Genomic DNA, 12830 nt, shown 5'->3' with positions numbered 1-12830 from the left:
GACCCCAATCGCGCACCAATTCTCTTCGCGCCAAACACTTTGCCGAAAAACCTCTTAGCACCATATACAGCGCGACTCACCTTTGGGATCCTCTTCTCCACGCGCACCTGCAAATCTTTATAAGGATTAGCAAGTACGGCATCAGGATGTGAACACGGACTTTGTACAATTGTCATTCCTTCCTCCAACTGTTGCTCTTCTACATCTGTCGTCTCTACAATTAAAATTCCCACCACTACTTTTTCTTTATTCACCTTGATGACCGCTGGCTTTATTAAAATTCCCTCTTCTACCTCAGCGGTCGCCGGCTTTTCCATACCCCGGGTCGCGATGTCTACCCCGGTCCAGTTACCCGTGCTTTGCTCCGACTCGCTCAACCAGCGCTTCTCGAGTCGTGTTACCTCGTCGTGCACCCCTGGGACCTGCTCGCACAACCTGCGGTCTCTGTCCCTCTCTGCTTCCCTTACCTCATATGCGGCTTGCCCCCTCGCCAACCCCTCATTAATTTATTTGGCTTGGCCAATTATTTCCCTCAATTTGTCCCCTAATCTGCTTCTGACTCCCTCCAATTTACTTTCTAAGTTATTGGTGTTGGCCCTTACTTCTTCTCTCATTGGCATTGCATCCATCTTTTCCACCTCCTTACACAATCCCCCGAATTTGGTTTTCCCATTATTTCCCATTTGCTCTCCATGGGCCCTCATTTCTGCCCTTGATTTGTCCCCCTTTATTCTATTACAACACCCTTCAATTAGATTTCCCAATTGCTCACTATTCCTTTCCATCATTTGTTCCATTTCTCTGCTGGATTTTTCAGCCATTTTTGCCATATACCCCATCATCTGCGCCATGAAGAGGTCCAATTTCACCAGTGCCGCGGGCTCGGCTGCCGCAGCGCCGCCATTTTGTGCCTCTGCAACCACGTGCGTGAGGGCGCCATCTTGTGCACCTGATACCCCCACAACCACATCTTCATTGCTCTCCTCCTCCATTATTACTCCCACCTCCTCCCTGGGGTCCTGGGTTGATTCTAACCCCTCTTCTAACTCACCCACCGGCATCCGGTCGCCTTGACTATCCATGGCACGATATTAAAATTTAGTGGTGTTAAATAAAAAAAAATTTTTTTTTTTACCACTCGTAATTTGAGTGCGCTAAGCATACTTCAGGTCCGAATCCCACTCCTGGCACCAATTGTTGCAGATCTCACCGTCGGCCCTTCTTCCCCTTACCAAGGGGGGATTAGTCCCCTTGTCTGCAACTGACCGACGTGAGTCCTGAAGCTGCCCAGCTCCCTCCAGAGAGGCAGGTGAGCAACCTCGTTCGAGACCGCGGACAAGATGTTATTTGCCGAGTGGATTAGCAGCCATGGCTCGAACCATTAGCAATTACTAGACCCGATTCTGGACGTTGGCCAAATCGTGCCACAGGTATTCAATGGGGAAATCACTAAAACGAAATGGATGTAAAGGAAAGAAGGCAAGGTAGGAAGAACAGGGATTTATTACTAACTATTATGTACAAGACCAAAGAAACCAAGGAAGAAGGAAGAATACGAAAATAAAGACAGAAGGAAAAGAAGACACAGTGCAATACTACTTATGTATACAGGCTTAACTTATTCCCAGGGACAAGACACACAAAACAAACTCACGTACACAAATGGATGAATGAGGGCAGGAACGAAAGGCTGGAAGGGGAGGAAGGTTCAGCTGGAGCTTGCTCCCGCATGGGACGTCGGGCTGGACATCGATGGCCACCGATGCCACCGCAATCTGGTTCCCGCATAGCAGCGGGTCGAAGCTGTGTGTCGAAGCTGCGTGTCACGGGGGGGGGGGGGGGCTGGACTGCGTCGTCTCTCTCCGGGCAGAACCGCAAGCCTGACTTGGTTCAGTGCAAATTCCACTCCTTCTCCACTGAACTCTTACGCATCTCCTGGGTCACGCATCTGCCGGGTCACGCATCTGCCACATCTGCCGCATCTCTCTCCGCAGTCCTTCCCCACCCCCCTTTTATGAGGCCCATCACGATCATGCCGCCGGCCTGTTAGAAACGCCCATCGGTGAGCTCGCCTCGGCCTTGATTGGTCACGAGGGCTCACCGATCCCGCCTTGTTCCTGGCGCTTTGCTGACTCCTCCCACCTTCTGCTCCGAGCTGACCTCGTGTTTAATGGAGTCTTGGGGTAAAGAAAACCGCCCAAAGTTACTGGCACTTTGAAGAGGCCATGGGGGCGTCGGAGGGATCCTATCTTATTTCAATTCGGTGCAATGCAGGGTCAACTAGTGGGAAACAGAGCTTTAAACTACATAGAATAAGAAATAACTATTTAGAAGGGTATATGATTCTCTACGTGCATGCGATGGATTAACTAAGGGGACGACCTTTGACCTTTACACACAAAACGGAGGTATTTACAAGGAATCATTACACTACTTACAGAGGGTGATATTTACAACAGGATTCTCAAATCCACAACAATATGTTGTTGACCTTTGGCCTATGTTGACCTTTTGGCTGATGTTGACATCAAAATAATTGGTGGTTGAATTCAGTGACTTGATATATAAATATCCTCTTCAAATTTCAAGTCAATCGGATGAATATTTATGATTTTAGAAAACTTGACAAGGTTGTAGGTTGACAACAGAAAACCTGACAATCTGGGCCTTTGTTGACCATTTGGCCTCAATATCAATAGGCTTCTTCCTTATGACCAACGCTACCATTTGGTGAGGTTTCGTAAAGATCACTTTAAAATTGTGACCTGTCTGGGATTGCCATACAAAAAGACAGACAGGCAGAATAACGATCAAGACCAACCAATATACAGTACTTGCAAGTATATTGCAAGTAGATTTTCACAAGTAACACACAAACTGATCCAAATGGAAATGCTCTCTGGCAAGGGTAAAAACGCATAATATCTTGACTCCACCCACCTCCGCCCTCTCGCTGTGGTTTCAGCACGTACTCACTGGGGTTGGCAAGTGCCTTCTGGACAACCTTGTCTCCCTCATCACCCTACGATATAAGTATTGCAAAAGGAAAAGGACTTGAAGTAAATCATGAGATTCCTCCTTGACAAGCAAACCAAATCACAAGGTAATATCAACACAACACATGACATAAATATCAACGAGCAGAAGCGCGTGGTAAAAATACTACGTTAGGAAAAAAGGAAGCCTTTCATTCTTGTGCTGGTTGAAAAGGATGTTATAAGAGCAATGTCTTGAGATGTATGCACCTGACGCTTAACGAAAAAAGAGAGTAAAATTAGTTTTACAGCTTATTGATTTATTCAAAACATTTGATTGGGTAAATCCCGGGTAAATCATTTGATTGGGTAAATTCACTTTGTTTTCTGTAAACATAGAGATGATGTGCTTTACCAAAAAGCTCTAATTTGGTCTCATCTGTCCACAGAAGATTCTCCCAGAAGGATTTTGGCTTGTTTAGGTGTGTTTTGGAAAACTACAATTGGGCTTTCTCAGCAGTGGGGTCCTCCTGGGTCTCCTACCATAGAACCCCCTTTCATTGAGTTGCTGACGGATGGTGTGAATTGAAACTGTCGTACCTTGTGTCTGAAGTTCAGCTTGAATCTGTTTGGCAGTTGATTGAGGTGCTTTCTCCACCATTCAAACAATCCTTCGCTGCAATATTCGATCAAGTTGTCTCTTGCCGCCACGTCCAGGGAGGTTGGCTACATTGCGTACGGTGGACATAGGAACATCAAGGTCTCTGGAGATGGACATGTAGCCTTGAGATTTTCCATGCTTGGCTACAATCTGTGTCTGACCTCCTCAGACAATTCTCTGGTTTTCTTTCTTTTCTCCATGCTCTTTGCAGTACACACAGTGACACAAAACAGCAGAATGACTCCTTTTCTCCATTCAAACTGGTTCAATGAGTGATTTTTACAGGTGAGTTCAATTCCAAAGTAAAGGAGAATTACCTCCTTGAAATCTAATTATTTATAACAACTTCTAAAAGGTGCCAATGATATTGTCCAGGACATTTTAGGATTTCTGTATGGAATAAGCTATGATTTCGTAATTTTTTCAGCTCTTTATGTTTTCGGGTTGTCCGTCCGTCATCCATCCTTCCGTCCGTCCGTCCGTCCATTCATTCATCCAGGCTAAACCTCGTTTTTCTTAGCAACCATATGTCCGATTGAAATGCAACTTTCAGGGAAGGAGTAACACCCATGCAGAATGTTTTTTTGACAATTGTGACATCATAGGTCACGTGGTATGGCAGTCATCTTGGATTAAAAGCAAGTAATTAAAAAATTATTTCTCGGAAACCGCTGAATGGAAAAATTTGAAACTTGGCACATTGTCAAGTACTCCCAATGGGGAACAAAAGCATGATAATGATAACATCATAGGTGAAGTGGTATACAAGCCAAAAATATTTTAATCGAATTCCTCATCCTAAAAATCTGAAATTGCATGGACATGATCTATAACTCATTTGTATTGAAATATTAAATTTATGACATCATAGGTCACATGGTTTGGCAGCCATTTTAGATTGAAGGTTAATATTAAATAATTATATCTCTGAAAACGCTCACCCTATCGATGTGAAATTTTACAAATATCATCTAGAGCACTGTTGCATATAGTTTGAAAATGATGATGTCATCGGTCACGTGGTTTGGTAGCCATCTTGGATAGAAAAACGAACCTTATCCGATCAACATGAAACTTCACAAACGTGATCCACTACCAATACATATGCAGATTGATGGCATCTACCCGTTGTGGGACGATGCGCAGGCATATTGGCGACACAGTCACATTGTTCTAGTTTTGTTTTGTTTCACTGCAAACCAAAGAAATACATATGTGGACACCAAAAGATTTTTTAATTTCAACAATTTTCTGGAAGAAATGGTGCATTATTTGGAAAAAGTGCAAGGGTGCCAATATTTTTAGCCACAACAGTATCTTTCTCATCCTCTTAGTTCTCTTCTTTCTTCTTTCTTTCTTATGCGTAGATACACCCACACACCAGATCAGACGTTAGTAGTTCGTTTATTTTTCAAGATATTTTGCTCACAAGGTTCAGATATATATGTGGTGGCGGCCATTTTGGATTTTGACGTGGCGACCCAATTTTCAATAGCATTCTTCCTTATGCCTAGGTACACCCACTCACCACATTAGAAGTTGGTACCTCGCTTATTTTTCAAGATATTCTGCTCACAAGGTTCAGACATACATGGCGGTGGCAAATCTTGGATTTTGACGTGGCGACCCAATTTTCAAAAGTATTCTTCCTTATGCGTAGATACACCCACACACTCCGCTCACAGGGAAGATATTCCGCTCACAAGGTTCAGACATACATGGCATCAGACATACATGGCGGCGGCCATCTTGGATTTTGACGTGGGTTGCACCCACACACCAAATTTGAATGCGGTCCTTCACTTACGCATGCACGTACGCACGCACGCACGCCCGCATGCACGGACGGACGGACACACGGATGGAGGGGAAAACCATAGTCCCCCTTTCGCTCCGTGGTGCGACGGGGGACAATAACCTGAAATGGTACAAAGGTAAGCAGTAAACTGCTCGAGGTTAAAAAAAAGTTTAGGTTAGTAAAAACGGGAAAAGAATGTAAATTGCACAGTTATATTATAAAAAAAGGCCTTCTTCAGGGAACAAGTAATGAGTTAACAACTTACAGCTGTTCTGCAGAAATGTAAGTGAATTAAGCCTTGAAAGTTGATGCAAACTATTCCTGCAGCTGTCCCATGTCCCAACCTCTGCTGATTACTTGATTACAAACCCCCTGTCTGTATAAAAGCAGTATTGGTACAGACTGTTACTATACCATCTGAAGCATTATTTGGACAATATTGCACTACAGGAATTAGTATATTGGAAACTGGAGGAAACTCTGACAGGAAGAGGTCTGGCAGACCCAAAGCCACAACAGAATCAGAAGACAAGTTTCTGAGAGTCAACAGCTTGCGTGATAGGCGGCTCACAGGACAACAGCTTCAAGCACAGCTTAACACTGGTCAAAGTAAGCAAGTCTCAGTTTCAACTGTGAAGATCAAAGAGAAGACTTCGAGCTGCAGGTTTGACAGGTCGAGTGGCAGTAAGAAGGCCAATGCTAAGATGGCAAAATAAGAAAAAGAGGCTTGCCTGGGCCATGAAGCACTGCCAGTGGACTACTGAAGACTGGAAGAAGGTGTTATGGACCGATGAATCAAATTTTGAAATCATTGGTTTGTCACGCAGAGTTTTTGTACGCCGTCGAGTAGGCAAAAGGATGGTCCTCAATGTGTGACACCAACTGTCAAACATGGAGGAGAAAGCGTGATGGTCTGGGGCTCTTCTGCTGGATCCAGAGTCGGCGACTTGCATAGAGTGACTGGCACCCTGAACCAAAAGGGCTACCACAGCATTTTGCAGCACCATGCAATACTCTCTGGTATACACCTCGTTGTTCAGGGGTTCATCCTACAGCAATATAATTACCCTAAACACACCTCCAGGCTATGTCAAATCTACCTTTGAGGAAAAGAACAAGATGGTAGGCTTCAAATCATGGAATGGCCAGCACAGTCTCCAGACTTAAACCCCATCGAGCTGGTTTGGGATGAACTGGACAGAAGGATGAAAGCAAAGTAACCTACAAGTGCAACACATTTGTGGGAACTTCTGCAACAGTGTTGGGAAGAACTTCCCGAACAATATTTGATTTCTATTGTAGAATGAATGCCAACAGTGTGTTCGGCGGTTTTATCTGCAAAAGGTGGCGACTTTGCGGAGTCAAAATTTTAGATTAAATTTTATTAAACAAAATGATTCTTTGATTTCTTTTTTATCTCCAATTGTTTATTTGTTCTATGCTTAAGTTCAGAGTACAGTGAGACATTATGCCTAAGTCACACATAGGCGGATATTTTGGCGACTACTGGCGACTGCCGGCGATCAAGATTTTTCGGCGACTACTGGCGATTTCGGGCGGTCAAATATGGTCAGGCGGCAGTATGGCGACTGCAGGCGGCCACATTGCGACTGCATTGCGACGACGCCCCGAGTGGGATGGCGACTGTTGAAGATCGACGACGACTGCATTGCGGATGCACGGCGGCAGCGTGGCGACAGTCTGGCGGCTAGATTACGACCGATGGCGGATCACGGCGACTGCATTGGGGGCCGGGTGGCGGTTTACTCCGACGTCCGCAAGACTGCAATAAGACCGCCGGTGATTGGAGACGATTCACACAACTTTTTAAATCTTTATTTCTCTATTTTACATTTCACTTTATTCATTTCAATGATGTATGACATGAAGCATAAAGATGTTTGATGTACAATAAGAAAGTTAATAAAGATGTATCATTGTAATGTAATAATCAAACTTTTCTGCAGGGAGAGAGAATGGAAATAAAGTCCAACAAATTATTTCCACTGGTCCCAAGTCCCATAAATAAAGTTTCCAAAGGACCAAAGTCCCAAAAATAAAGTTCCCAAAAGTCCCAAGTCCAAACAATAAAGCCATATCCTTGTCGGCACCACAGGACCTCACTCCACGGAGACCCTCACACCATCCTGTCTTGCCATGGAATCGTGGTATGTCGTAATGCAGTCGCCAGGCAGTCGTATCTCTGTCGCCAGTGGCCGTAACTCGGCCGCCACTAGTCCTACTGCTGTCGTCGTCAGTCTCCCATAGCCGCAGGGGAGACGTGGCTGTTCTTCTGTAGTCGATATGCAGCCGCAACAGTGTCGGCCCGTAGTCGGGAAGATGCCGCAGGAAGGCCGTATGGCATTCGCATCTCTGCCGTGCTAGCTGGTGGGGCGATTGCGGAAGACTATGAGCGACTGGGTTGCGGCCGCTTTACGCTCTTATTACGGATACCGACGACAGCATGGCGGTTCCATCACGACAGCATGGCGGATTTTTTTCGACGTCGACTGAGCGCGCCGTTTTTAAACATTTAAAAATATATTTGGCCCCTTTGCGGCTCTTGCCGACAGCAGGCGACCTGGGGAGGATAACCACGACTACAGAAGACCGTCCATTACGGTTTCATTACGATTGTCGGCGGGTGGTGGCGATTTTTCCAGTCGCCAGTAGTCGCCGACAAATCCGCCTATGTGTGACTTAGGCATTAAACTGCGTAAATTTCAATAACAACTGGGAAAATTGAGGTGTTCTAAAACTTTTGATCGGTAGTGTAGATATTTCTGTATTTTCATTTTTAATTATTTTGTCATCATTTTTGTTTAAAAATTGCACTTTGACATTAATTGCATTTGACATTTTGACATTAAATATGGAAATCAGTGACAAAATAAATCTCAATTTAATCCATTTTAAATTCAGGCTGTAACAAAAAAACGTGAAAAAGTCAAGAGGTGTGAATACTTTATGAAGGCCCTGTATGAATCTACATGGGCACACCATTATTCACTTGACTTGAAATACCAGTAAAGTACCTAAAGGTATACACTAGCCTCTAAAGTACGCTCTACGTGTGGCCACAACTTTCTTGGGGTGACATCCTCCACGGATCAATTTCTTTACTCTCCTGCATTTCTATTCTCCTAATGACAATTATCCAAACACATCTAGCTTTTTGAAGAGCTGAATTGTCCCATTCATATGCAATTCCTATCACTATTGAGCAACTTCTCATTGACTTTTTGTACACAGTACATCTCACCTCATTACCCTGCATGCGTAATACAAAGCAGGTTTAAGCAATTGGTTCACTCTGCCTGTCGATCATTCTATTCCTATGATCACTGTGTGGGGAGATCTGAAAACAGCAGTTGGGAGAAGGAACCCTTCAAATCTCGGAGAACTGGAGCAGTTTGCACAATAAGAGTGGGCCAAACTGCCAGTAGAGAGGTCTAGGAAGCTCATTCATGGCGATAGGAAGCGCTTGACTGCAGTTATTTTGTCCAAAGTCTGTGCTTCCACATATTAAGTCTCTGGTGTCAATAATTTTGTCAATGCCATTTATTTTTATTTTCTGATTTAAAAGGATTTATTCAGTTCTGAATCAACAACAAAGTTTCTGTAATATTAACAGTGAAATAAGGAATTGTGGAGACCAAATACTTTTGTCAATTTCAAACTATTTTTAGAGATAATTGTGAGTTATTTGAAAAAAGTGCAAGGGTGCCAATATTTTTAGCCACGACTATGTTGTGACATCAGTGAGAAAACAAAAAGTCCCTTTAAGGTGGGTAGCTCTTGTTTGTGTGATTATTACACAGACGTTAGGTAACACTGACCTCATCCAAACTGCACATAGTGGTGAAGGTTTGCTGTAGACGAGCAGCGGTAGTGGCTGAAAATCCTAGTGAGGATATCAGGGCATCAGAAGAAGCTAACTCTTGCTGAACCTTTTTAGTTCCAGCCAATTGGGTGCCTATATCCGGGCAGCAGGAAGCACGTGAACGTTCCAGAATGCGGCGCACTCTCCATGCCTGTAAAATACAGATTGACATATGTGAATGTGATAAACAAATGCAAATATTTATTTTGTGTCAGTGGCTAATATTCCCCCCTGTCTATGGCAGAGGTCAGTAAACCACTTGCACTGTGTACATGTACGGTACAGGTGAAAAATGTGAGTCGGTGCCGTCCCCCCCTTCGCAGGTCGGGAGGTGGGGGAGGATTTTTTTTTTTTTTTCTGTACCCATGACCTGACCCTCGGTACTAACAGCATCTATGCAATTAATTTAATTATGCCCCAACAGGAACACAAACAACATGTATAAACAATTTATTTATTCCATCCTAAAATGTGCCTTTAGTGGCTGGACTTCACCACACCCGTTTTATCAGGTCGTCCCCACGATATACAAAAAATCGACGCAAAGTCGCATCGTCCCCACGATATACAAAAAGTAGATGTAAAAATAAAATAAAAAAAGAGAAAAAAACTCCGTAACCACCCCTGTGTTGGACTTGTGTTCTGGTGGACATAGATACACTTGCTCCTTATGTATAGATAGCAACACCTGCTCCCTTCAGGGGCAGCCTTGGCCCTTGGGGGGATGTGAGGGAGGGATCGTGGAGAAGGTGGGCCAATATATATATTTTGGGTCATGGCGAACAATCCCCCCCATCTGCAGCAGGGGTCGGTAAATATTCTCTGCCATCTTGAAAGGACTGGATGAAAAAGTGACCTGGCAGACTCAGGAAGATGGTTCTAGAAACCCAACAAGAGAGGAGAAAAGTAGGGGATGGCAAGCAAGAGGAGCCATTAAATACTGTTTCTCTTGCAATCATTACCATGGAAGACTTACTGTATCGTCATATTGATTGGGTGCATATCCAGTACGGAAGTAAACAACAGCAACTTCATCTCCATTCCTGCGTGAAAGATCCACACCGCGGCCATAAAGTTATGAAATATTCAGAAAATAGATTATTAAAAAATGCAATAGCTCACGCATTCCATGGGGCTTGCCAAACAACAACGAGTTTAATATTGCATGAACCTTTATGGGACACCATGCAACCAACGGCAGGTACCTCTCAATCGTATTCACTGCACATTGGCAGGAACAATTATGGGTTTTTTTCTGTGGTTCAAGAGATTATATGATTTTCTTTCCGAGAGTAGCTGCATTCGGAACCATGATGTGGTTGCAACAAGTGCCTCGGGCGTCGAGCCCTAGACTAACTTTTCCCTTTGATAAATGGTATCTGCTATTATATATTTACCTTTATTTGCGTCCCCTGCACAGGAGGAGACGGGGATTTGTAATCACTTCTGTGTGTGTGTGTGTGTGTGTGTGTGTGTGTGTGTGTGTGTGTGTGTGTGTGTGTGTGTGTGTGTGTGTCTGTGTCTGTCTGTCCAGTCCGTAACCTTTTTATGCCAGAGGCATTATGTTTTCAGGTTGTCCGTCCGTCCGTGATAGGTTTTCGTTACCTCGATAACTGGAGAACAGCTCAAGGGATCTTAGTCAAACTTGGTGCATGTGTGTATAATGAAGTAAAAATGAACTGATTCAATTTTGGGGTCACGAGGTCAAATGCCAAAGGTCATGTTAGGTACAAATCCTGTTACCGTGATAACTTGTGAACCAGTGATGGGATTCTGACCAAATTTGATAAAGTTATGTAGAATGACGTAAAGATGAACTGATTCGATTTTGGGGTCAAGAGGTCAAAGGTCAAAGTCCGTAATATGTCTATAACTTCAGAACGGCTAAAGGGATGTAATTCAAACTTGATACAAATATGTATAATGATGTAAAGATTAACTGATTAGATTTTGGGGTCAAGAGGTCAAAGGTCAAAGTCGGTAATAGGTCTATAACTTGAGAACGGCAAAAGGGATGTAATGCAAACTTCATACAGACATGTATAATGATGTAAAGATTAAATGATTAGATTGTCGGGTCCCAAGGTCAAAGGTTAGAGGTCATGTCAGGTAAAAATGTGATCACTTGTGAACAGCTGAAGGGATTTAAATGAAAACTTGGCACAGGTATGTATAATTATGTAAACATGAACTGATTAGATTTTGGGATCAAGAGGTCAAAGGTCAGAGGCCATGTCAGGTCAAAATGTAATAACTTGAGAACAGCTGAATGAATTTAAATCAAACATGGCACAAGTATTGTAATGATGTAATAATGTGGGCGGAGGCAAATCAGTGGACGTCGTGACATCAAAGAGTGCCGTTCTAGTTTTCTATTTTTTAACCTATCTCATATATTACTCGGTCGGTAGTGATTATTCCTTTTATACTTGTTTTGCGCAAAAAACCTGATGAAAACATCACCACTAATGTACCGTTGCAAGATCAGTGCTTTCTGGAAATGTTCGACCAAAGCTCCATGCCAATGACATCACAATTTTTTTGTGCCGCAGGGAAAACGCTTTCTCGACAGAGCCCAAGGTTATTTTAGGCAGATAAACCCATCAAGTCACGTGGGTGGGAAAGGACATGCTGATCTGCTGGTGGGGATGGTGTGTATTGCATTGTTCCTGCTTGATCTATTGAAAGTGCTTTGGGCAGAATGAGTCAACAAAATCGCTTGCACTCTTTCACACATAACAAGGCCTAATCGATGCTTGTTAATAATTGTGAAGTTTTCATGATGTGAGTCCAACTGAGTTTTTCCAGGAATTTTCCTGACTAAGCTCATTTACTCCTGCAACTCTGCAGGGATCTCCGAAGGGTGCATGAGTGTGTCGTAGCCAAGGACTTACAGTAATCTTTATACATCTCGAGATTCCATGAAAATATTATATCCGAATCGTACGATTTTGTAATTACTTTGGTGATGCGTGTTGTGATGCATGTTGGTGGCTATTTGATAATTAATGCAGGTTATGGAGTCGTACAGTTTTTTCGTGGTTTTTTTGTATCCAGAGTCAAAGCTCGTGGAAGAGCCAGAATACTGAACGGATCAGGAATCAACATCACAAAAGGAACAGTAGAGAGAGGAGGGAAAGATGGAGGGAGAGTTGGACAAATAATGGATGTGGGGAGGAAAGGGGGGCAGGAAAAGGACGCATGGATGGATGGATCCAGAATGGTGGATTGGACGGATGGTGGACAGCAAGGATCCAGAAGGAAACTCTCAGGAAGGAAGAATTGGAAATTTGAAAGGAGGGTGGCTTGGGGTGGGTGGTGGTTAACGAGGGTAGAAAAGATCATGGTTTTGGATGAGGGATAATCTGAGCAACTTTTAATCTTACTATAATTCACCAAATGTCTGTCTATCTGTCTGTCTGTTCCCAGGTACCGCAAAAATGGCTGAACCGATCGTAACGAAATTTTGGGTGGGTAATCCTGGGAGACCCTGGAGTAAAATAGGCTATATTG

At 43.6% G+C, this 12830-nt stretch overlaps 2 protein-coding genes across 5 annotated transcripts in view; both read right to left on the bottom strand.

Moving 5' to 3' along the window:
• LOC144889489 (uncharacterized) overlaps window positions 1-12830 on the bottom strand; it is an 880122-nt gene that overhangs the window by 183046 nt on the left and 684246 nt on the right. The gene's annotated exons all lie outside the window — the stretch shown is intronic.
• LOC137421904 (glutathione synthetase-like) overlaps window positions 1-12830 on the bottom strand; it is a 205674-nt gene that overhangs the window by 76062 nt on the left and 116782 nt on the right. For all 3 annotated transcript variants that reach the window (XM_078769822.1, XM_068108437.2, XM_078769819.1), the window contains 3 exons: window positions 10294-10360; window positions 9274-9468; window positions 2941-3022 (listed from right to left, as the gene is read on the bottom strand). In XM_078769822.1, the coding sequence (XP_078625948.1) occupies window positions 2941-3022; window positions 9274-9468; window positions 10294-10360 (344 nt within the window). The remainder of the gene's footprint in view (window positions 1-2940; window positions 3023-9273; window positions 9469-10293; window positions 10361-12830) is intronic.

This window comes from Myxine glutinosa, chromosome 1 (genome assembly GCF_964187855.1).
Source record: "Myxine glutinosa chromosome 1, kmMyxGlut1.1, whole genome shotgun sequence".
Taxonomy (NCBI): domain Eukaryota; kingdom Metazoa; phylum Chordata; class Myxini; order Myxiniformes; family Myxinidae; genus Myxine; species Myxine glutinosa.
The sequence above is the reverse complement of the archived record's forward strand: the minus strand, read 5'-3'. Positions and strand labels throughout refer to the sequence as shown.